Here is a 27,591-nt window from a genome sequence, read left to right on the forward strand (position 1 = left end):
TGCCGCCTGACGCTATTTTGAGTCACACCAACCCTTATGGGATTTTCCTTCATCATACAACTGTCTTAAATCCTCATTTAAAAAATAATTGCTGCACAGTTGCAATTCCAACGCTTAGGGGTAGGGACTCCCACTCAACGACTACATTATAAGGTATAATTTAATGTCAACGACACTTTAAAATAATAATTATACATTCTTGCACAACTGTGTAAAACCAAAAATATTTTTCATAACGTAGAGAGAACCATAACTGTTCATTTGCCCGCGTAGTCGGTGATGTGGCCTTCAAAATGTTTACTTTACGCGGGGTGAGAGTGAGTCATGTGGATGGGATGATCACGGCTCATAGAGCACGTTTCGTTTGATCTCCGTTCGCTAAACACTATTTATGGCAGACTAAGGGCACCCGCTTATGGATGTCAATACTCGGTTAATGCCATGGTTACTATTGCTATTGTTTGTCGAGATTGTGTAAGACAAGTGTGATAACTGAAATATCAATTTAATCCTTAATCGATTTGCTAAGATACTCGAGCTAATTTTTTTTAGACCTTGTTTATCAATAATTATGTAGTTCTGTTCTGTAACACAAGTATCACTTACATATTTCTTCCAACGCATAAAATGTTAGAAAAAAAATGAAGATTGTATTGTGTTGTATACATAAATATTTTTCCACTTCCGGTAATTGAGACAAATAAATATGCTTAATGTTGTCACATTTTTATTTATTTGTTTTAATATCTTTGCCTTTTCCTTGTTTCAGATTCACTGCGATATATCAAGAAATGCCCACGCAATATGTCCTTGAAAGTGCTATCCGAGAACAGAATGCCTGCCAAGAATGTAATCTCCAAATGGCTCAAAGTAAAACAAGGAAAACATAAATACACACCATGGCGCTAGAGAACGAATAACCATTGGGAAAATATGAATGCGACCGATCCGGAAATACTGGTGGCAAATGGCCAACTCTACAATTTGCACAAAGGATCCAAATACACATTGGAGCCAGTAGGCGCCGCTTATAACATTGTCCTTGAACTGAATGCCTCCTATGAAAACAGCTCACTATATAACATCAGTGATGAAACTAAAGAACCGTGGGGTGAATACGTAACCCTCCTTCAGGATCGAGCACTTCTAGTTACTTTCCTCCTCTTATTTTCCTTGACAACTGTATTTGGAAATATGCTAGTCATATTAGCCGTAATACGAGAACGATACTTGCATACATCAACGAACTACTTCGTGACATCCCTGGCTGTAGCTGACTGTCTAGTGGGACTCGTCGTAATGCCCTTTTCAGCCCTTTATGAGGTCCTAGAACATACGTGGTTCTTTGGCATGGATTGGTGTGATGTATGGCGTTCACTGGACGTATTATTTAGTACAGCCTCGATACTAAATTTATGTGTTATATCTCTGGACCGGTATTGGGCTATCACGGACCCTATTACATATCCGATGCGAATGAGCGGACGGAAGGCGGCATTTCTTATAGCAGCAGTTTGGGTTTGTTCCGGAGCAATATCCTTTCCTGCGATCGCATGGTGGCGTGCCGTCCGCTTAGAAGAAGTTCCGGACTATAAATGCCCTTTTACGGAAAACTTAGAGTACATAATATTTTCATCGACAATTTCCTTTTATTTGCCACTTTTTGTGATGGTGTTTACATATTACCGTATCTATCGTGCCGCGACAATCCAGACGCGTTCGTTGAAGATTGGCACAAAGCAAGTGATGCGTCCTAGTGGGGAGTTAGAATTGACTTTACGGATACACAGGGGTGGTACTATGAGACAGAGAAGTGAGGTGTGTCATGGTGTATGTACTCCTGAGGAGCCTGATCACGAGCCTCTAACTGCGTTGCAGAACAATGGTTTGTCACGGTCATCGACGCGGCTTACCAATGTGACGCACAACAAACATTTGCCCAAAAACTTTTCGCTTTCCCGTAAACTAGCAAAGTTTGCGAAGGAGAAAAAAGCTGCTAAGACATTAGGTATCGTTATGGGAGTGTTCATAGTATGTTGGTTACCTTTTTTTGTGGTGAATTTGCTCTCGGGAATTTGCTCATCATGCATTGCACATGAGGAGATTGTGAATGTCGTGGTGTCGTGGTTAGGCTGGGTCAACTCTTCAATGAACCCGGTCATTTATGCGTGTTGGAGCAGAGATTTTAGAAGGTGAGTTACATTGTATACATTACTTTATTGTTAAATTTGCATTAAAATTATACAAAGAATTCAAAAAGCTACTGACTAGAATCTTGATTACAATTCAATCTAAATTATATTTAATACGACTATCTGCGTGATACTTATTATCATTTGTCTTTTTGAAATTAGTTATTTCTAATTATATATAGATCTGTGTGTTTGTAATTAAATTCATCACCCGCGACTGGACCAGTTTTTATGTTTTTTTTTTTGTGTTAAGCTTTACTATTAGAAGTTTTTTTGTATTTAAGTCTAGTGTACTGGACACCGTCTGTTAAATCCATTAGCTCCTAAATGAAATTCACCAAACAGGTACATCGTTGTAAGCCTAAAATCCTACCAACAAAATTACCAAACCCAATTTACATAAATTAAATACAAAATAGTCTTATACAGGTCACACTTTTAATTAATTTACAATATTATTTACTCGTTAATCGTGTTTCCAATAATTTATGCAATCAAAGCACGTCACGTAGTAAGAAATTAATTACCAGCCCTTCAAAGCAAAACTATCCCAGAAATAACATATCCTAAAGCAATATACTCTCAGAAAGTAAATACGGTTATAAATACTGATACGAGAATTCGCAGAATACGGGTTTTAAAGGGATAGTATGAGTTTTTACACTGGTGACCTGTCCTGGGGCTTGAGACAAGAAGTTTGAGAATGACATTGGCTTACACTTTGTCGCGTGACCATTTCCATACAAATGTTAGTGGGTCACGCCAGTCGGGAAGTGATTTTGTCTCCAGCCGTGCTCGTATTGCAGGACTTATGGAAGTTACACTCAGCTTCAGTCTTGTTTTCTTATTTGGTGATTACGTCAGCAGTAATTATTTACTTATTACATACATTACGATGGAGACTCACTGTGGATGCCCTCTGCCCCACCTAGGGGTTATAGGACATTAAGTCAAAGTCAAGTCACATACATTACCCACACCTTGTCTATGTTTGAAAACGAAATACACTATCGAGGATTCCTACAATAAATTAATACGCTTATGTAGTACTATTTTTAAGAGCTTTGAGTACTTTTACTGATAAGAGGGGGGTAACTACTTTGATAATGTGGTTTTATAGATAATAATTGTATATAGGAATCTATGAGAACATCTCTTTAATCATTGACCATAATGATAAAAATAATGCACTGACTCTTACTTCAAAACTAATAATACCTTATCCACGTCAATCGTGATACAAATGTTCCTGGGTATGTCCTAATTTACTATCAAATTAAAAGTAAAATTTGTCATACGGTTAACTAGTTTAGTGACATGGCATATGAGTGCCAAATGCTAAACAATAATAAATGGAAATAATAGACACAATAACAAAGAGTTGTGTGTATTGTAAGGAGCTATTGGACAAAGTCTTATGGATATTTTTTATAAAATTAGATTAGAAATTTGACTTAAATTACGTCTCAGTCAAGAGAGAAATTTTTATTTGCCTGTAATGCCGTTGGCCTTGGACAAACAAAACTTACCATTACAAATAGTGCTGGAAATTATTATAAATATAGGCATACAAGATTTATTAATTAAGCGTCAAACTTGAAGTAAACAAAGGTTCACCTGTAAATTAAAAGCGAGATAATATAGATTATTTTCAATTTTCAAATTAATATTTTTATTGAAAAAACGTTATGAAGATGTCCAAATCCTTTCTGAAACCAGACTCTTAAACAAAACAAAATTTACTCCTGTATATTTATGTTGAAATAGCCCACGTGATCACATTTGCATGACAAAAATTCAATTTTAAACTTGTTTTAGGGTGTACAATGGATGCAATAAAATGCACGAACACTCGGCTTTATTGGATCCGACCTTGATATATTATGTTTCGTAAAACATAAAATGCATACGTGATACCCACTACTATGTCTGCATTGAAATAGGAATAAAAAAATTCATTCTATTCTCTTTGGTATAGGTAAAACCAGAGCCACAATGTTGGCCTATTTCCCAACGGTCAATGCAATATTTTTATATATGCGCTTGTATAGAAAAGGTATCGTGACAATTACCGTGGTTTGTCATTTAAATGGCAAATCATCTAAAAATCTGACGGCATCTGAAGCCAATACCAATATAGGGTTGCATGGCTGGATTATTATTATATGTATTGGGTAGAGCACAATAGTGATAAATGATTCTCTAACCCAGAGATCTAGGCCATAAAATCACGTCAGACACAAAAGGTATTAAAATATGAAATATCGACGTAAATTATGTGTATGTAAAGAATGTTAATGTTTATTGGACAAGTGCATGCCTATGTTATTCGATTATAATATTTTTTTATTATTTTAATCTTAATAAAATAAACAAAGCCTTAAACCTTTGTAATATAAGTAAAAATAGAGCTTGTGCGAAAAGTCTTAGTAGACATGATATGAAATTTATAAAATACACAAACTCAGAGAAAATTTTTAAAGCAAATAGATCAAGTGACAAGTCAAAGTCACCCCCGACTTTAGTGAAATTAATGAATTAGGAAAGCACAAGTTTGAATTCAGAACGTGCAATTAGCTTCTTTTCCATGAGTTTGACTAACGATTGAAAGTCGCAGGTGGTATAACAGTTTCCGATGAATATAGAACTCAATCACCCCGCCCAAATCCCTAGTATCTCTACTCTCTGCGAATCGCTACAAATCCCCGTCAAGTATTGCAGAAAGCCGAACGGAAACGTGGAACTTTATTCGATTCGATATATAAAAATCAACAAGTTGTTATAATAATAATAATGATGTGTTGTAGCAAGCAGTGTTGACTAAGTGGCTTCATCGTGTGACTCTCATCCCTGAGGTTGTAGGCTCGATCTCTGGCTGTACTCCAATGGACTTTATTTCTATGTGCGCATTTAACATTCCCTCGAGCAGTGAAAGATAACATCGTGAGGGTGTCGACCGCGTGTCAGGTACAGAGGCTGGCATATTAGATTTTCAAATGATCATGAAACATATACAGAAATCTGAGGCACAGATCTAAGAAGGTTGTAGCGCCAATGTTTATTTTATAACGTAGATTTTGGACTCCTGTCCTGCTGATGCTGATTTTCAACGCTACTTATAATATGTTGAAGAACGTTTGTATGTGGAATAAGAATTCTAAACATCTCTTGGCTCGATTACCAATCTATGGATATAATATACGATAACACATTTAACCGACTTACGGCGTGTATCTATTAAATGTAACAAAACTTTATTATAATTAAGACTTTTATAAACAGTATAGTCAAGATACGTTAACAGTAGTGTATGTAGGAAGTCGAAAACTAAATTGGTATGAAAGTAAGCCTGAGTTTGACGAAGCCCCCAGTACAGATTAATGGTTAATTTCAATAAAAGTAACATCTTTCAACTAGATTTTTTTACTGTAATTCTACTGTAATCGAAATTATTGAAACTAATAAACAGTCACAGTCCTAAATTAGTCATTGTACTTATTTTAACGTATACTCATGACGGCCTTAAAATAACAATCTATAAGCCTAACACTTATGCCATAGTCTTCACAAGCACTTATGGAGTTTTATTTTTATTCCTACTCCACTCATAGTTGTTAAATTTTACTGTCTCAAAAGCCTAGAACCTTTTGATACTACGCTCTGAGTCTAACCCCGTTATGTCGAGGAAGAAGCTTCCGACCAACCCACCAAGGGTTTTGACATGTTTAATTTCTTCGTCAACTCTTGCTGTGTCTAAGTCGCAGTTTAGGATGTCGACATTTTCTGTCTTGAAGTACCTTTAAGTTTTCATACATTAAAGTATATTTGTATGTTACTTTTGCTGGTGCAATCCTTTAGTTGGATACAGTCTTATGACTATTCCTGGTTTCAGACTTTCGATTTGACTTTTTATTTTTTATTGCACTGGTTTATTGACTCTAAAAATTCTTCGCACCTGTCCAGGTACCCCTAGATATTAGCTTAGATAAATATCGGTGAAATTGTCTCATTCCAAAGAGCCTTATTCACCGAGTGTGCGGTTAGCGTTACAAAACTCGTACAAACGTAGCAAATCCGTCAATTATAAGGACTTATACGATTTATCGCATGACCAATTCTCCCAAATTCTCGTAAATCATATTATCTTTATGCTACGTAACGGCTCTAAATCATTTGATGGAAAAATATCTATAATCCGTTTATAGAGAACTCTATGATATTAGCCATTATTTTCAGCTAATTTAATTATTTAAATCATTATGGGTGTAAATGACTACAATAGTTTTATTAAACTTCTTCTTGGTACAGTCTTTTGTGCTTCAGCATTGCTTTAAGTCAATTGTAGAAACTATTATACTAAGCCTATCCTTTTGATCACGTCTTTTTCATTTCTCTATCAATCACATTCAAACGCTCCTTCGTTTCTATATGATACATCTCCGTGTATGACATTATCACACCCCAGAGCACAGCAGTAAAACAAAACCAGGCATGAAATGAAATCAGAAATAGCCTAGTTAAATACGAGTTTACTTTTGCCTTTGATCCTAAAATTAATTAGATCTTTGAAAGAATTCTTACATCTATGTTTATTCATTAATGAGATTAAAAAATGAGCCAAAGCGAAAGTCTCCGTACATATACATAAATCTAATTATGTGGTCTTGATTAAATCAGGTCAATAAGACTTACAAACACAGCTTAACTGTCCATATGAATTTAATGTTAAAAAGTAATTAATTAGGCTTTTAAAGTGCAGTTAATAACTTGTTTATTCATGCTTTATCTACAATATGCAAAATGTTGCATGGCAAACTCATATTTGCATTTTAAAATATTCATAAATTTACTTTAAACACAAGACGTAATTCAAAACAGGTTTTGCATTTAACAGTAATACATAATTTGTTAAATGAGCATTCCCTTGGTTCCTGGCGGGAATAAAATGTTTTGGAAAAGTCTCGAATTCGGGTACATATCACTGATCATTACATTTTTCTTTTTATTATGTCAAACAAAAATCAGCAACCATACTCTATGGTTGCTGATTTTGTCAGAATCTTCTGATCCGTTATAAATGTTTATTATACTGACCGATCGTACGGTTGCGACATCAACTCCAACGAATCGAACTTGCATACAAAACGGTGTTATTATTACTATTGTTATTGGATTGGATTATATTACCTAGTAAGTAAGTAAGTAGTAGCCTAGTAAGTAGTCTGTTTGGCACTGAAAAAGGCCGCACAATGAATATCAGCCAAAGAAGCCCGAAGAGTTTTCCTTTTGGTGGAACTTATTAGCGAAAGAGAATGACTAAGAAATTTATTTAATATGATATAATGTTGAAAGGACTTTATTTCTCATTACAAAAAAAAAATTTTATAGACATGAGAAACTTAATATGTATATACGAACAAGTTACACGACACTATCAGCCGTCCAAATTTTAGTCTTCTAGGCTCATTCCGATATGTATCTTTAATACCTGTTCATTACTGTTTAATCTAATGTCTTCATTGGCAAACAATTTTTTGTTTTGTAATTCTGATACATACGAAGATTGTTGAAGATTTTATAATTTACGTATCTACCAAAAAATATAACAAACCAATCCTACTGTAACGAATCCGCATAGATTTATTTTTTGGCCCCATTTATGTAGACTGTTCGCTCTTCCTTTTTTACTGTAAGGGATTCCCTTACAATTTCAATAACATTGATAGATTGAGTCGTGAAAATACCATTAACCCCCTTGACCAAGCCCCCTTGACCCAGTTAGCCAAATCATGCCATTTAATAATTATCGTAATATTAATGCAGGTTTCAGTCAATAAAAACTTTTGTTACGATTGCTAATCACTGCGAACATTACGTTCATAATTTCTAACTTCTGAATTGGAGTTAATTTTAGTTAATCATTTTTGTGTGCTTCGCTCAATAGAAATTGCTGCACAGGTCTGGCACTGCTGGTTTGATTAGCTATCGCCGACAACGTAATGAAAAAATTTAACCCACTCTCAGTGGAATTATATAAGTATAATTATATTAGGTGTTTGACCAGTACTGCTTTATAGCGTGTGTTAACTGATTGTACGTACCATCAATGCAACAAAATATAAATAATGAAATAGCGTAAAGTATATAAGTTTAAAGTATATAACCTGACAATATTTTGATTTTTTTGGATAATTTATAGACTATGTATAATTTTTTTTATGTATTTTGGCGTATAACAGATAAAAGCTCAACTCTGCGACTCCCGATAACGTAACGTCCCGGTAACGAATAAACACTAATAATAAAACTCAATACTCAATACAATATTTCAGCCTATTTCTGGTTTACTTAAGTTTATTATGCTGTTGTATATTTACTAGTGACCCAGCGTGATAATGATAATTTAGTATACATTATAAAACTATAATTTTATTATAAATAAATTTTAAATATAATATAATAAAACAATATTAATAAAGTTAACAACAGGCTGATTTACTTTTGTAAAATACATTTTATATTTATACTTATTTTAAATTCCATGCACATTAACGAAATATTCCTTCTCACTAATCATTATATCTTAAGCGAGAATAGTTTATTGAAAGCACGGTAACGTCTGCCTACGCCCTTATTTTAATTAGCTTGCTTGCTACCATGGATTATCCTGATACTTATTGGATGAGCGACGATAGCAACAGCTCTGGGATCAACAATACTACCAGGTGCCAACATAAATCTTTAATTAGCGACTAAATACTTGAACACCCCAGCCCAAGAGTCTCTACTCCAAAGAGAATCCAAATCGAAGTTGGACTCTTATATTTGAGCCGTTTATTATTTTCCGCCTGTTCTGCGACCGCCCCAGCTTGTTTGCTGGTCATAAAGTCCGTTATGCGTAAAGTCCTTTCTAATTAAGCCAGCCTAGCCCTGGGCACTTCACAGGCTTCATGGAGCGATCTCACCGCTCCGAGGCAGAAAATTATTTTCAGGTAGTTGTGGTAAGTTTTTTATTGGAATAAATCCATTGCATACAGGGAGTATACTCCCAAAGACAAAGAATAATTTAATTTTTTTTTATCAAAGAACAGATAGCTGCACAATCTACCAGCGGTAGTAGTTTGGGTAAGATTCATGGACGAGACTTAGAGCGATCTTTTCCTGTACCTATCTGAATTGTTTGAAAAATATTTGTCTTCAACTATTTGACCAAACTCAAACTCAAAATATCTTTATTGATATAGGTAATCAAGTACACTTATGAACATCAAAAAGAAGTTAAATTAACTGTAAATTTACATTTACTACCAGTTCGCGGTCTACCAGGGCGTAGAGCGGGTAAGAAGAACTGGCAAGAAACTTTCCGCCACTCTTTTTAATCGCCAAGTATTACAAATTGTCATACAAACAGTCATACAAATTGTTTGAACTGGAGCAAATCAATCCCAAGGATTAGGATCATTTAAGAATTCCTCAAATTTATTAATAAGCTTTATTGATTAATTTACGTTTAACGAGAGCTTTGAATTTATTTAGTGATAATTCTCTAATGTCCTATGGGAGTTTGTTGTAAAAACGAATACAATTTCCATATAAGGAGTGGTTTATCTTCTGGAGCCTGGTTGGTCGTACACTCAAATTAGTTTTATTTCGCGTATTATACTCAGACCAGACGCTTACAATCAATTTACCACTGTGCGGACTTTACCACAATTCGAGAAGCTCGTGCAAATTGAGACGGACTTAGAAACATTGTCGTCACCAAACAGTCTCACTCTGTAGAATCGAAGTCTCGACTTCTTACACAAAGCCCACAAGTCATAAAAATATATTCAGTCTGGAATTATATTAGCTTAAATCTAGAAATCTTTATTTCTTGTCCTTTGATATACATTATCCTTAAACGAAGTATTCTCATATTTAATATATGTTTTGTATTTATTGTTGACTCTTTTTTTCTTTGATCCCTAAATTAAATGTAAGAATATCAAATATTTTCTCGTAAAGATCTGAAATCAAATAGAATTGAAACACAGCTGTAATCATTTACAAAACTGTTTAATAAGATTTTATATATAGTACGTAAGTTTACGGACTTTAACATCAGAAATTTCGGAAATAAACACTTTTAAACCTCAAAAACAGTTCAGAAACGAAGAAGCAACGTTGCACCAATTTTATAGTAATATTATGACTGCAGTAGATTTATATTTGTTTTCTACTAGCTCTTGTTGTAACAGCATATAAATGTAACTCAACTTTATATATTTAGAAGAAAATTTTATTAGTTGTGACATGTTATCATACAAGTGTTCCTATCTGTTATGACCTACATATGTTGCAAACTGAAACTTCTCAAGATGGGTCATTGTTATGTCATTTTTACAGTATGCTTGCGTAACTAGTATTTGAGTAAAGTCCAGTTTTTGAATCCAGTCGCAATACGGTAAAATTATCTGGTAATTTTTGTTAGACAATCGCGTACGTGTCACTAGATCTACTTACATTTTTTTGCAGATGACGCAACTAAACCACTGCGATCGCAGCATACAGCATTTTTATTACCATTGAGAGCATTATCTCAAGAATTGTACATATACTCTTGTTACCTTTTACTCCATTACGAAGCCAGTAATGGAATAAAAGGTAAGAACAGTTAACTTTTTGTTATATTATTCTGTTCAAGGCCAAAAGATCAAAAACAATTATTTAAAAACCTAAGCATAAGGTTGCTTAAATTTTATATTTAGAACTATTTCAGACTTTTCTTGATATAATTTAAATAAGATCAAAGCTTGAACTTCATAAAACAATGGTGGCAAACAGCAAAAACCGGAACGTAATAAAATAATGAGATTGTTTTGATTTTATCACTTGGTGGCTGGAGCAGTCTTTAAATAGTCCATACAATAGTAATTATTATTTTAATCGAGAAGTTTTAGACGCAATTAAAATATCGTGAAGAAACTAGAATGTTTTTGGGACTTAAAGTTAACGACGTAAGTCAGACAACGAAGTTCGCCTATAGCAGATAAGATATCAATTAATCGCTTCATTCCGATCTTAATCTCACCTTAAATATTTTAGACCTTACTTAGTAATAATAATAATAATTTATTAACTTTCATGCTAAGACTAAGCTACTAACCATTCCGGTTAGTAGCTTAAAACCAGTTTTAGGAACTTTTGGTTAAAGAATCTTCATATCTGTTACAAATTTAAACCTTAAAAAAATAATGCCATATGTGGGCCATCCTACGAGTACGTTTGTCTCACAGGGCCGACAAGTAAACACTGCCTCTCAAAGCTCAACTAGCCTAGTACGCAGGATACTGTTACCTACCTCGCAATTTGCATAAAAGTAATACCTTTCATCTGCGACGCAGCGCTCAGCAGTCATTGATACGTAAATTTAAACGCAGGATACCTTTGTGTCTATGTTGCTTTAGGCGAATCGTTTTGGATTTGGTGGCATGATTGGCCTATGTCAGGAAAAGAGCGTACCAATTCTTAAAAGGCCGACAAAGCACTGGTAAGACATCTGGCGTTGAGAGTGGTTGGCGGTATCTCTGAACATCAGATGTTTGATGGATCGGTAAAACCATGGTTCAAAGATTCATGTCGCTGATCACCTGATATATAAGTGAAATAGACGAGTTATCTGAGCATATCTGTCCTCACTGTTACGGAATCACTATATAAATACAGTACTGTGCATACCGTTCCTTCAAAGTTGATTGTGTTAGAAACAGGCGCAAACAAAATTACGGCGTAGCGCTCTTACTCAGTCACTGCCTAAATTGTACTTTGCGTACACTCAAATTAATTTACTGGGAGCGGTAACCCTAAAAATAAACGTAGGTATCTTCAAACATGGCTTGATGTATCTGAATATAGTAAAACCCGTTTTAAGATCTTATCTCGTCACAATGGAAGCGACAAACGACAAAACTACGAAAAATCAATATGTAATTCCGCGTTAGAGGTGTTTTCGGCTGAGTCTTATATCATACGTGTCAATAAATTCGTAATTCGTTATCATTCATATGAATTAAGTATGTTCAGTACTGATCTATGTAGAAGTGAGATAAATATTGTACGAGCCAAGGCTGTACATTGTGCTCACTCAGGATTTCTTAGCTTTATAAACGTGGCGATTTCCTAAATCTTCGCCCCGAAACTATAGCCAGACGTAAGCACTTTAACTATTACGTTGCATTTATGCGTTACGCAATTGACATTATGGTATTTCGCTTATATTCAATAGTGTAATAATAGTAAGCGAATGGTTAATATAAAGCAAAATTTAAAATAATCGTCTGTTTAAAGCATCCCGATGACCCAGAAACCGTACAATATTTAACAGTAACTTTAGAAAAGCAAGTCACAAAATACATACAATATTATAATTGTATTGCAAATAATTACTTTAAGCACTTCTACATACAACTTTTACTAGCAAACTAGAAACTTTTACATTCAATACGGAAGTTTAATCTTTCAACCGATTCAAAACATATTTAATCTGTAGTAAATGTCATCTACATTATTTTACTTTGCTAATACAAAAATTAATAAAGTTACAAACGAACACTTCAAGGTGACCTTAAAAATTAAGGCAAATTCTATTAACAATAATGACAAGAAAGCCTCCAGCGATTGTTGAGGTCCTCGATAATCCATTTTAAGTTACTCGGAGCATCTCATCTTGGATCGAGGGATGCTAAAAGCTAGGGTTGACGGTAAACAAGAATAAACACAAAATAAATTCAATTTTGCTGCTAAAAATTCTCTAGATGTTTTATTTAAATTAGGCAGTGTGCATGCTGTCATATAAGCCGGGTTTATTAATTAATACAAGATTATTGTTTGATATCAATTTCTATTCAAATCAAATCGAAATATAATTTATTAAAGTAGGTTAGTGTACACTTAATAGCGTTAGTAAGAAAAATAATGCCTCTAAACTTCCATTTAAAAATAGTTCTATGTTCGGATCCGGATATATTTATATTGTATACGAACACAGACAAATATGATCACTTATAATCTAAAATAAATAGTCAGTGCTGCTCAACCACGACTTGGTATAGTATAAAACACGTTAAACATATTTACGGCATATATTTGCTGAAATATTTTCTGCACGTAACCATCGATGGCGCTGTTAAATTTTCGTGTAATTACTTTGACACAGTAGTTAGCTGTATATTGCTAGTGAGACTTATTAATTTATTACATACCGACTAAAATAATTGTATAATAAACAAGCAAAATATGCTACTCTTAAAAATTACTCGTTAACCAGCCAAAATACACACACTTATATCCTTCTATTAAGTTTTTAAAGGCCTCCAATGAATCGAATGTGGATGTATTTAAATTAAATTACTACGAGAATTACATCGATCGGTAACCCTAATCCGTACGTATACTAAGAAATAATCGAGCAAAGTATTTATTACATACAAATTTAGAAGATCTCTTTTAGGTATTCAACTACTATCGTGTTTGACTTTAGTACGTAAGAAAAGACCTCATCTCAATTAATATAATTCAGATCAAGATTTAATAAATATCTGTTAAAAATTCGGTAGTTTGTTAATAATGTCCCTATATTTACACGGTGACATATCTAAGCACGATTAACAATTCTAATAAGAGTAGTGTATATAATATGATATGCTCCAGTATAAAGAGGTAACTCGACTGAAACTCTTGGCTGCATTTCGAGACTCGAGAACGATGGTCAACATCCACGAATGTTTTAATATAAAGTGATCAAACCGTGATCCATGTGACATCAAATTACTTCAGTATAATTATTATTCTTTATGTAGCCAAGTTCACATTTCAAGGATCGTCATGCTCGCTTAAACATAATTTCTTGTGGCGTCGTCCATGCGTCGGGTTGTCTCTCTCCCATATGGGGACCGAGGAAGGCGATAGCTGGCCAAGCGTCATACTCATGAACGGGTACTACTTCTGGTGACTGGTCGGACTTGAATTCGTGTATGCGGTGATGATAGTTATTTCGACTATGTATTTGCGTGTTGTTCCCACGAGAATGTGTGTACTCCTATTTCACCATGCCTCCTGCTGATAGAGGACAATTCTTGGTTATTTATTATTTACTACTTAAGATGTAATGTGGAACATGGTGTATTGGTGGCAGCTCCTTACTAACATTTTGTAAAACATTTGTTGCCGATTAACAGAGTGGCGGAGAGTTTAATGCCAGTTCCCCTCGTCCGTTCTACGCCCTTAATTTGAGAACTGGCAGTAAATGTAAAATAAGAAGCATTTAATATATATTTCTTTATTGACGTCCATAAATGTACATTGTGGTACCTAAATGAATAAATGATAATAAATTCTTGAGGTTCATGAAGAGGGGCGAGCCCGACTCGTTGTAAGTGGAGTTTAATATGAAAATATATATAATATATGACATGTATGATATTTTTATAAAAACATTAATTCATACCTATGTGCCTAAAATTTCGGGCTGGCTTTAGGTATTCAACAAAAATAATTACTCAAATTTGTTTTGTAAAAAGTTCGTGTTACAATTGACTTCAGTTTTGCAACAAATTCCCAATTAAATTAGCTAAACATGCATACTCACTTACAGATACATTCTTATATTCGAATAATTTCGTCTCTTGGCAGATAATCCATCCAATCATTTGGATAAAGGTAAAAAGAATATCACTTACATCTGGATGCGATTAGTAAAACGAACGGCGCAATTACAGCAGTAAGTGAAATGGAAAATTATGTGTAACCCTGCGACGGCTTCCACCAAATTAAAAAACGGGAGACCGCGCATGAAGCAATTTTATGTACATTGGCATTTTCGTTCGAAAATATTTGCGTACTTTTTATTACATTCAATGACTTAGTTGACTTAAAGTATTTTTTTTGTATAAATATTTAAATTAATACACCTACCATACCACTTACTTAAGTGGTATACTTATACCAGGGTCAAACGATTTAAAAATATTTTATCTAATTAATCTATATTTTAAACATTGTAACATAATCATACCAAACACGCGATTTCTGTTGTTACTATAATGCGAAAGCTTTTTAAAAAGAAAATAAAAATTAAAGCACTACTGATGGCAATGTATATAACGTAATGTATCTTTATTAAATTAAAACAAAAAACAATTATCACATCTTCTGTATATCAAAACAGATAGATATTTTATAGATTCTTTTAATACGATTCAATCTTACCATATCTCAGAACCTCATATATATGTATATTTGAATATATACAAAAAACACTTTAGATTTTTATGGTAATCCCTAGAAACATATCTTACCCGTATAATGTAGATCCGGGAGACCTTTTTGTCAAACTACAATACCGCAAATTTTGAGGGTATACAATGTAAATCGTTGTTCGTATGTAATAATAGTGATCTATATATTTTTATAGACAAATAGAGAATCAGCCTGCTGTGTGTGACGTGTAATAAATTTTTGGACTTGAAAGAGAAAGGAAATTCCATTGGTGAAGCCGCGATTCCAACGCGCGACTTTAGGAATGATGACGTTTAAGCCACTGGGCCAACACTGTTCTATATACAAACGAACATAACGCTATTTATTGGTCGCTCTTTATTAAGAGGTTTTGTTGAAAAGATAACATTAAAATCTATTCTTTGGTAAAATATAAAATGACATTCATAGTTCGGTGTATCAGAACCTAAAGTAATTTTAAAAAAATCTTCCATATTCCATAACTTCCATGCTGACGATCTGGAATACTTGAGAAGAATGCCATAAATAGCGCAGTTTCAACGCGGCCCAGGCGTCTTCGAGAAATAAACACGAAAAAATATAGGTTTCATTGAGTGCCAATATTGTATTATATATATGTACAACAATATATACATATATATTCCATTCTGAAACCTCTATAGTATTATAATTCAGCTGTAAAGATAATTTGTTTGATTGCTTATCTAAACACTCTAAACTTTAAAAACATATTTATTCGTAGACTAAACAAAACATTATCTGCCTAAGGTATCTGGGTTTTATGAACGCCACGTAAAATTTGTTTCCAATTCAATGGAAACTGATAAAGGAAAAATCTGAGATAAGGGCCGATCATAAAGTCAGGAAGAAATTGTAATATCCAACGATAGGCTAAATGTTTATTCCTAAGTGAATGTTATTGTTTATTGATAGTAATCATCCTCCATATATATGAATAAATCTCTGTCTCTAGAACAATCATCGCATCACGGGTGATTGGGTGGATCTATTTATAAGGTTCTGATGAAAAAAAAGGTAGTGAAGTTATTAAGATCGATTTTTGTAGTATGATAATAAATATTTAAAAAACTAATGACGTGATAAATTATATTATTGGCAATGCATTTTTGTGCAAGGGTTGCCCTGCAAGAACAAATAATTCTAAAGCATATTTCCGACCATGCGACTTATGTTACATTTTTACTTATGTTTTTTTAATAATATAATTTTAATACTTGTGTCGAAAATTATAAACATTAAACCGGCCGGTTTTAAGCTATAAACGGTGAAACTGTTGTTATAAAAATTAAATATAAAATATAAACAGTGTTAAATAGCCATTTAACTTAAAATGGTAACTACGTATATCAAAATATATATACCTTCAGAATTGTGCTATGGTATCCGAAATCATTGAGTATTTTATATCACACACAAGTCAAGTTACAATTTCTATATATATACGATAGCAATTCAAGCACTTGGGAATTGAATAGTACCAGATATCCATCACATTGCAAATTCAGACATCTCTTGTAAACATTATGAAATCTAAATTCTAACTTGTTCTAATAGTACGTGTATTTGATCCTGTTATTTTTTTAATATGGTTTTACTAGGTTTTATAGTTCCACAGTGGACAAAACAAGGTTTCTCGAATTAAACCTTGCGGTTTTAAGCCGTACCCTTAGGATCTGTAGAAAATTTAAGACCTATATATTAATTTACAATTGATGCGTTGCGTGTTATAGAATTGTATGAAAACTATTTCACAAGCGCTATATTAAATCGGTTAAGAAAATAAAGAAAAAAGAACCTTAATCGATTCACTTAGTATCCTTATTTGAATGTTATCATTCGTATAACGAAATTAATTTCTCGTGTCAAGCGAATAAAAACCATAAAACTAATGTCTGACGGCATCGTGTTTAAAACGTATAGCTTTATTATAAGGTTGATAGGTTTCTAGTACTTACCCTAATAGGCTTGCGCAAAGCTGGGTCGAAGCACTAGTTACTAACAGACAAGAGAGTAATTAAAATGTATTTCTGGGCTTGGAGAAAATTAATCTCGCATGGATTATGTAGATTTTATTTATAACCCGGGCAAGATTTATTTATATGCAAAGGTTTTGGAGTTGTTCGCCAGAAATAATCACCCTCGCCCTATTCTGATTTAGATACGATCGAATTTACCCTTTAGGCATTGAAGCCCATTTCTGGTGAGGTCTATTTAAAAATTATACTTATGAAATACTCTGTATTGGTCTAGTAGTAAATTTACTATAAGATATCTTGGGCTTAGATCCTGCACCCTAAAATAAAATCCTGCAAATTCTAACATTGCAAAGAACTCTACAACATAATATCATGTATGGAAAACTAAATATTTATTGAGTTTTGTTAGAATGGTTTAATTTTGTTGAAGTTGTAGTCCCGACATATTACAATTATATATTTACTTACAGTTACTTATTGGCATGGGTATGGATCAGACATGCGTAATAACACCTATCTCTTTATCGGTCTTATTTCTTTATCGGATTATGGGTGATGCTCTTGAACTTGTAAAAATAGGTCGGGATATCCATTAACCACTGTGTCACAAATAAACAGATACATCAAACATGAATTATACCGACAAAGAAATATTAATCAAATATCTCGTTATAGCACTACGCTCATAGAAAACATTCCCGTTCACTTATATCTATTTTAACATTCAGATAAACTGTTTAATATTAATGGGAGTCGCATATCGTCTGGCGTTGACAAATCACTTGACGCGATATAATTTAAAAACCATGAGCTTCTTCAGATCTAGGCTTAGTTATTCTGTACCAGGCACAATTCACTTAACGGTTTTATTAAATACTTTTGTTCCCAACAAAGAAATTAATCACACTAAGAATAGTAAATGAAAAACAGTATTAACCTGAAATGTTTTGAAGCTAGATTTCTGAGGTAGAATATGTAGTTAATATATAATTGTTTATATGAATTATCAAAACGAGTAGCTTCTTTTATTACAGAATTACGATCCATCTGATTCTGAATATGGAGAAATTATTCAAATTGCGCCATCGTTAAATCGTAAAGAAAACTCTCTAGTACTTAGAGTAAGATCTCTTAGTGTCAAGGGTGACGTTCGAATATCCTCTAATGGCAGAAGGCTCAAGTGCGTTGTTGGCCTTTTAAGAATGTATGCATAATAATTTTTTAATACGAAAAAAACCACGGCAACTATCCTTTTTGTACCTAGACAAATTTCCGCATTTTCTGTAATCTGGATCTTATGTTATGGACCACGGTCACACTTTTTTTTAATTATTAATATATAAGCATTAACAAATGAGAACAGTGCAGCTCCTTACTTAGCTTTGTAAAATAATGAACTTGGTGTTTAATCAGGATTACACATTGAATTCTGTCGGAGTTTTGAAGTCAGTTAATGTTAACGAGTTCCACGACATCAACTACTTAAAGTTGAGTTTTTCAACTGCTGAAAGGTTGTCCTACTTACCCATATGTCATACAACACATGAAATTATATTTGTTACAGTATCAATAACTTATATTTTGATTTTAACGAAGTTTTAACCCATTTAACCAAGACGAAAAAGATCTCGCAAATACATATTTATTTTAATACTTTGAAGTGCATTGTGACATTTTATTCCCATTGTTACAATATACTGTCTAAGTACTAAGTACTTCTTTGTATATCCATTTCCGTAAGGTGACAGGAAACAAGAAGTTATAACCTAGCTAGAGCTGACTCTTTATTTTTTATATTATTAAGGTTAATTGTCTGCGTTAATTTTATACAAAAAGTATGTGATGATTTAATTTTAATCAGGCAGTATTGGCTTCAGAGTACTATCATTTCTGCGGTCGTAGGTTGGAACCCTTGACTACTAGTTTTGACATTTAACGCTTGATCATACGGTGATGCAAAACATCGTGAGGAAACCGGCATACCTTAAAAAGTCGACACCAGTCAGCCACAGAAGGCTGATCTCCTTCTTGCGTATAAGAAAACAAATGCTTTTGAAACCGATACACAAATCTGAGGTCCAGACCTAAAAGATTCTAGCGCTTCTGTATTTTTTTCTATTTTAATCATATATATTCAATAATTCTTAAAGTTAAAAGAGGCAATTATTATATTTCGTTAATTAGATTTTTCCCTGAAAATGTATCTAGAATGATCCTTTATCATATCCGAGGTAGAAATGGACTTCCTGGTTAGTTAGGTTAGTCCGTTTATAGAAAATGTTGGCCAGCATCCAATCGGTTTAATACGCTCTAAAACTTTACTTAACTGTTAAATGTTTTGTATATGTATATACATGGAATAAAATAAAGCTATATTATATTTTAAATTATTCATATAATTAATTGTGACGAAATATAATTTATGGTCATAGCCAGCCCTACACTTCCAAACCATATGTGTGAAGTAATGTTGTATCGACATATTTAAAGTGCATAAGAAAATAATATATATAAGTAGATTTTGGGAAATCGTTAAACTGAATATTTATTTAGTTTGCATAAGAATTAAATAATTACGGTAAAAAATACATTGTGTAATGGGCGGCCTCCTGAAGAACAATATTTTCCAAGCAAAACTTGATAGTTTAAAAAAAAAAGTAAAATAAGAATTGGCAAGAAGGGCATGAGTACAAACCTTAATTAATAATAAAAAAATAAGAATACACAATTAGAATCCTACAATAATGAACATAGCTTGTAATTTTAAAAAGATATTCTATTATACTTAGCAATTACTGTTCTGTCTATAGTTCTAGGATTCACTTTTTTTTTCACTTTGGTCTTTGATTATATTCTATTTTTATGAACATTTTAGGAACTCTATATACAATTTCATGTAAATCACCTTTTTAAAAATAGCTATTGCCCAAACAGAAACGTTATGAACTTGCTAGAGCAAGCGGTAAGGCCTTTCAACGCAACACGGCTAGCGAGGCCTACTAAGGATAATACGATTTCTAAATCAATTTTGACATATGGCAGTCATACCTAACGTCCCTAAACCGACGGTAGCAGTTTTGCGTTATACTTACTTACTCCGCTGGCGTAACAACCCAAAGTAAGCATTGACCTCCAAAACTGGAGAGCATTTGCCGTTTGCTAATCGGGAACTTGGAGCTCGAGTCTTTCTCCACGGCGTCTTTGCAGCGACATCTGGATCGGCCAATGGCCTGTCAGAATACCGAGATATGCTTTTTTAACACTCCGATCTTCTCCCATTCTCTCAAGACCCAGTCCAATAGAGTCTTTGGGTTTTAGCTTAACCAATGATGTTGAGTTCGTATCAGGTTCCCGAACTTCTCGTTATTCCTGACTCTCCACGTCCAAGTCTCTTCCGAACAATAGTATGGATCTATTAACCGTTTTGTAAATACAGAGTATATATATGTGCTAATGATAATATAAATAAATAAAAAAATTGTGTTTACTGCACAAGACGTTATGCGACTTAGTTACTTTAGAACTTAAATTGTACTATATGTGTGGTGGTGTGCTTTTATAATTAATAAGTAAGTAGTATTAGGGTTTTTACGATTTAAAATTATACATATTTCAATTTAGTTTTTCAGTATATTGAAAAAAATTGAATCTGAAACTCACCAAGGAAGGAGGTGGGTTATAATCCCTAAATATTTCTAGAATAAATCTCCGTTTCACTTAGAATCTGGTTTAAACTTGATAAAGACATTCCTATTATAATAATGACTAACTCAGCATTACTCATACGTTTAAAACTTGTGGAACTTTATCTCGCATCGTCTCAAACTAAGTTTTAAAATATTTTGCATTTTGGCGCACACTTAACGGTGACAAGTTTTTATACAACTTTGAAATTAATGTTATATTGTAGAAACTTTAACCGCGAACAAAACTTCATATTATAAAACAAAAAAGTTTCTTTATTTGAATGCAATAGCTTTATTGAAATCTGGATTTAAGATAAATAACGAAACGAAAAGCTCTTACATGCTAGTTTTTATGTTGAGATATGGAATATTCTGGACATAATTGTCCAGTGATAATTCACTGCTTCCGAAAACAACCTTTTTGCCAAGTACTGGCTCCCGCATGTTAGTTTTGTTGACGCTTCGGCGGAGAGGGACGCATTTGCGAAGCGTTTGGGGGTGTACTATGTAGTATGTTACGTACTTAGAGAAGATTAATACATTAAGAAGTTTTGCTGCTAATTGTATAACATTGTTTGATAGCTACACAGTCTTAAAATATGGTGTAAGCTGTGAATAAATGATAAATATTTATCGTGTAACTTGAACGATTTTCTCCTCTTTTTTGCTTTATAAATAACATGTTTTCTTTCTGTCAATTATTATATTTCTATTAAATTAAATAAAAATCTTATAAAACGAAAAAAATATAGCAGCACATCATAGAAGAGCTATGAGGCAGCCGTTATCCACAGACCCTGTTATTAAGTAGATTTGTATGGAAATAATATCACTTAACGCTGGTCACGTTATCAGTTTTATAACATTTTGTTTCCTTGTATCCAACCGATACTATGTCAAAGATCAGACACTTGATATTATGTCAAAGAACTACATAGCAGCTTTTTTCCTACTTTACTTATGCTATGAACGTTGTTATGCGTCAGCGTAGTTTTGGGAAATAGGGAGCTGGCTCTGACAGTAAAAGTCTCCAGGGATCTATTTACACTAAAGCCAATAATGCTATATGGGTACCCAATTTAAGCCCTTTGATGTTACAAGGAACCATTTCGTAACCGCTTACTTGGTTTATTTGACTAATTCTATTTATACAATTGCCTAAGTCTTTCGATTTCCGGGATTTTTTCTGATTTCAGAAGACTGATCTAAGCAAATTTGACAGTACCAGTAACAATGAAGTAAATAATCGAAATGTTTTGGAGTGTCATTCATTTATTACTTGAATGAGGTATTGGAACTCAATAGTCAAGAGTTTAGAAACTTGAATTGAATAATGTTTCAACACGTTTTTTTTTAATAATAATAAACACGAAAACATTTGAGATTTGTTATGTTGGGAATTGACTAGTCGGGATCTTCATTACTGTAGACCGTGTTTGTGTTGCATAAGTGTCTCCATTCTTTTCCGTCTTCGGCAAGTAATAGCACCAGACCTGTAAGGGCCTTAACTTGGTAGGTCCAGCGACTTGCGATCGGCTTCAGGGTCTCGTACCTTCCTCTCCATCGTCAACAATTGTTATAAGAAAAAAATAAATAATTATAAATTATACACAAATAGTGCGCAACGCTTCATAAATATCTATATTTTAGCTTTTACTTAACTTGACTTAATGTCCTATAACCCCTAGATGGGGCAGAGGGCGTCCACAGTGAGTCTCCATCGCGTTCGGTCTTGAGCATCGTGTTTCACCTCGCTCCAAGTCTTTCCGGCTCTCTTTGCCTCGTCCGCAACTGTTCGGCGCCAGGTTTGTTTGGGACGGCCACGCTTCCGCTTTCCTTGCGGATTCCAATCAAGCGCCTGCTTGGGAATATGATTGAAATCCCTTCGGAGTGTTTTACTTAACACATTAGCCATTTTTGGTCAAAGCTCTCTGAACATATTTCCTTCGCCATACGAATGCTTACTATGTAGATTATATATTTGCACTTAATAAATAAAATGTAATAAAAATACTTCTGACGCTCAATTTGTATAATACTTCAAATTTAGCAATAACTTGATATCGTTCGAATCGAATAATTTTAGCTCCAACGTCAAAGGTTTTCCTGATTTAGGATTTCTCTAAATCTTATCATTTTTACATCTCCGTATGAATAATATCATAATTTAGAATAACAATTATTTTTCAAAGATTCGATTCACAAAAATATAATTGTGATGACACTCGTTTAAGTTGAATCCTAAAACCGTAAAGCATCTTTAACAATCGGAAACGGAAACGCTCATCAATTCTTTTGAACAAAGCATTTACTTTTAGAAATCATTGTTTTCACACCACAACTATTGTATGAAATAGGTTTAAATCGTCTATTTTTTTGATTGAAATTGCTTTTTTGCGATTATTAATCAAAGTTATTAAAAACGCTTTTGTTTTCTATAAAAAGTCTTTATATTGTGACTTTAGGATTTTCTTATTTGAAATTATAATTCAACATACTCCCTGTTAAATATAAAAACTTCTTAGATATAAAGCTTTGACGGAATCATTAGTTTGCATCGTGTTCATTGGAAGACGTAATTAAACTTTGCTATACGAGCACTGTCACTCGCAGAACTTAATCAATATTGGATCATCTTATAATTCAGATTTTCATTTCGTATTAAGCCTAAGTTTTTATATGAAATTATTTTTTTTGTTTATTCCTGCATTGAATAACTGTTACACATAGGAAATATGACTAGAATAAAACAGACTTAATCAATCTGATTCAATACAAATAAGTTGACGCTGTATGCTAAACTATTACAATTGCTTCTTTTAAAGTAAGAATTCATTATTATTGTTTATTATTATTCCATTTTTCTTACGAATATTTTTTTCTCAAGAAAATTCAACACAAACTCCAAAAAGTAGTAAAAATATTTGAATACACGATGAACTCAACCCGCTATTTTTACCAACTAAAGTTCTGGACTTCTGAAGAAGAAACTGTCCTGCCGTTATGTGGGCATGCAAATTGTCACTAATTGATACTATCAATCATAGTTTTGACAAGACAATTAAGTTAGTTAGTTTATTTATATATATTTTATTAATTTTAGCAACGGTCCAGAGATATAACAGTAGATTGCTAAGTATATCAATGTTTGCAGTCTTTGTTTATTCATAGCTAGAGCGACATCGAGTTCGGAGAGAAAGAATGTTGAACCCGCAATGAAAATATATTTGATAAAACTTTTACCAGTCTGGGTCTCAAAATCATATTTTTTTCTCAAGAAAATTCAACACAAACTCCAAAAAGTAGTAAAAATATTTGAATACACGATGAACTCAACCCGCTATTTTTACCAACTAAAGTTCTGGACTTCTGAAGAAGAAACTGTCCTGCCGTTATGTGGGCATGCAAATTGTCACTAATTGATACTATCAATCATAGTTTTGACAAGACAATTAAGTTAGTTAGTTTATTTATATATATTTTATTAATTTTAGCAACGGTCCAGAGATATAACAGTAGATTGCTAAGTATATCAATGTTTGCAGTCTTTGTTTATTCATAGCTAGAGCGACATCGAGTTCGGAGAGAAAGAATGTTGAACCCGCAATGAAAATATATTTGATAAAACTTTTACCAGTCTGGGTCTCAAAATCATAAACCACATAGATTCCTTTAGGCTTTGAGTTTTATTTACTTTATCAGAGGCTCATTAACAGGGCCTTTTTGATGCATCAGTAAAGCTTCATAAAAATACGATGTTTAAGCGATTCAACCTAAGTTGTCAACATTATTAAAATAAAAAAAATCATTTATAAAGAGTGGATGTGTGGTTATTAGATAAGTTAGGTTAACACCCGGTATAATAGATAGTTGCGGAAAAAACTAACAAAGTGAAAAACATTATTTATTGCAGGTAAACATTTATACATTATATTCCTATTTATCAAACAATTTCAAAAGTGAAAAAGATTTATAGGATTTTTCGTAATAAGATTATTGTATTTTTTTCTACTTTAAAAACATATTTTAGTTCACTGCAAAATTTATACTTAGCTTTTGTCTTAGCAAAAAAGGACCACGAATGGAGCCAAATAAATGGGTACGCGGCGTTATCTGATTTCTACTCGAAGTGCTAAAGATTTGTTATACACACATATTTTTCATTATCAAGTTCTGGTTAACATTTCACTTTATTTTATTTTTCTTTTCTTTTATAATTTTTTTTAAATAAAGTAGATTATATTATATGACATCAGTTGGTTATATGTTAAGTCATATCATAATATGACTTGTAGGGTATTTTCTATTGAATTTGTATTAAGTTCACTTAATGAAGAATAAATTTGTTTAATTTAAATAAACACGGCTTTTAAATGAATAAGATTTTAATGTCTCAAAAACTTTAAATAAAATTAGTTAACGTATAAACAGTATTTTAAAAGTAAATATTTTATCTACTCTAAACGAAATGTAAATAAAAAAGACAGATTTTAGATTTTTATTTTCTTGTCTTGAAGCCGTCGTAAAGACGAGACCATCTCGTGATCAGCACTGTATTACTTTCACTTATTCTGAACAAACTTTTGCTTTTACGAATTTTACATTCAATTTAACGTGCATATGAAACGAAATAAAATACTAAAACGATGTTTGCGACTTCCACCAATCTTTTATACGAAGATAACAAATACGGCATATATAAACAGAAAGAATATTAGAAAGTCTCCTTAAATTGCTTCATAGATATAAAAAAAAATTGAAATGTTTCATGGAAGATATGGAGGAACTGTTCCAAAGACATGAGCTACAGAATAGCAACATATGCCTCACAGTGAACAGAGCAAAAACCAGGAAGCTCCCAACCCTGGTGTGCAACATTTCTGGCATCAATATCGTTGACCGCTAAAGATACCTTGACATATTTAAGCAACATCTGGACGAAACGAAATCAGATTGATACTTCATTTAGTATTCCCTATATTTCTGTGAGGAGAAGAAACCTGAACTGTCCTGTCTCGAGACAGACAACAGCCTTGAGGTCAGGCACTGAAAGCACGACGCACGACGACACACGACGACGACCTACTTCGCATACTGAATCGCCTCATATTATGGCCATACTTGGAGAGACTGATTGTGATTGGTAACACAGAGGGCAAAAGATCACGTAGTCGTTACCAACCACAAAAGATGGACCAATGCAGTGAAAGACATTGCACAAAAGAAGACTCTTTGTTTCATTCAAAGTGAAGGGGTCAAATTCTTGAAATTACGCGATTTGATATTATACACAGGTATTAATTAACTATATGGTCTGTAATTTTGATATTAATCACACAATAAGTTAATAAATGTGCAAGTAACTTTTGCTGGAAAATTATTTTAATTTTATTTGCACTAATGTCATTAAAATACCTAAGAATATATTATATTTCAAATTCTCTTAGCCATTCTATCAAAATCGTTTTGAATTTTTAATATTATATTTCCAAGTTATTAAGCCGTGTTTTAAAACCACAAAGGGACCAAAATAATGAATTTCAATGGGCGAGGTTCTTTTTGTAAACAATGAGATCCTTTTAACACGTACTTATTTTTTTCGTTTATTTTTTTAATATATTCAGCTTGTTTGGTATACTCCATTAGTAAAGATTTGTGTACATGTTTCATTGTTAACTTTTTTGAAAGAGCGCCAACCGTGCTTGCTACACGCCGTCAGTTTAAGATATGCCGGGGACCTTTGAGTATCGCAGGCATAGACCCTGCTTAATTAATTTATACACACTTCGTTGCATTAAAAAAATACGGGCGGCCTTATCGCTAACAAGCGATCTTTTCCAGGCAACCATAGTAAGAGAAAAACTAAAAAAGAAAATGATGAGTAAAGTGCAAGAAGTGTAGAACCAAATGTTAATAACAAACTACAAAACTAATCTAACGGATTCATGATATTACACAAGTCACGATTGATAAGGATAGGACAATGTTAAAAAATGTTTATGCAGAAGAGTTTTAAAAGATGATCGGAAGGTAGCCAATCGGGCAGCCTGTTCCACGACTTAAAGGCGGAGATCCTAAATGAAGAGATGAGAGATGGGAGATGAGCTGTGGGATGAATTTCCAATAAACATCTATTGGAAGAGTGTAACATATAGTTAGAAGGACCTGAGAATTTGACAAGATTTTTAAGATAAGAAGAAGTTTTGATATTGTAAAAAATTGATTATAGAAGTATAAGAAGATGAGCGTCACGTCTGAGTCGAGCCACCCCAGCTGCCTGCGGAATTTAGACACATGGTCATATTTCCTTAGACCTAATAGGAAACGTATGCAAAATTCTACAGAGGTTCGATCTTGTCAAGTAGCTCTTTATACATATCATAGGTGCATGAATACGCATAATCGAGAATAGGAAGCAGAACAGATTGCGCTAACATA

The 27,591-nt window shown here is 33.2% G+C and overlaps 1 protein-coding gene across 1 annotated transcript in view; it reads left to right on the top strand.

Annotated features, from left to right (window-relative positions):
* Positions 1-893: 893 nt before the first annotated feature.
* The window catches only part of LOC123709851 (dopamine receptor 2-like), a 32,149-nt gene continuing 5,451 nt past the window's right edge, over positions 894-27,591 (top strand). Inside the window, exon 1 of the mRNA XM_045661430.1 lies at positions 894-2,192. Coding sequence (XP_045517386.1) covers positions 934-2,192 — 1,259 coding nt within the window. The 5' untranslated portion in view covers positions 894-933. The remainder of the gene's footprint in view (positions 2,193-27,591) is intronic.

Source organism: Pieris brassicae, chromosome 5, assembly GCF_905147105.1.
Source record: "Pieris brassicae chromosome 5, ilPieBrab1.1, whole genome shotgun sequence".
Taxonomy (NCBI): Eukaryota; Metazoa; Arthropoda; class Insecta; order Lepidoptera; family Pieridae; genus Pieris; species Pieris brassicae.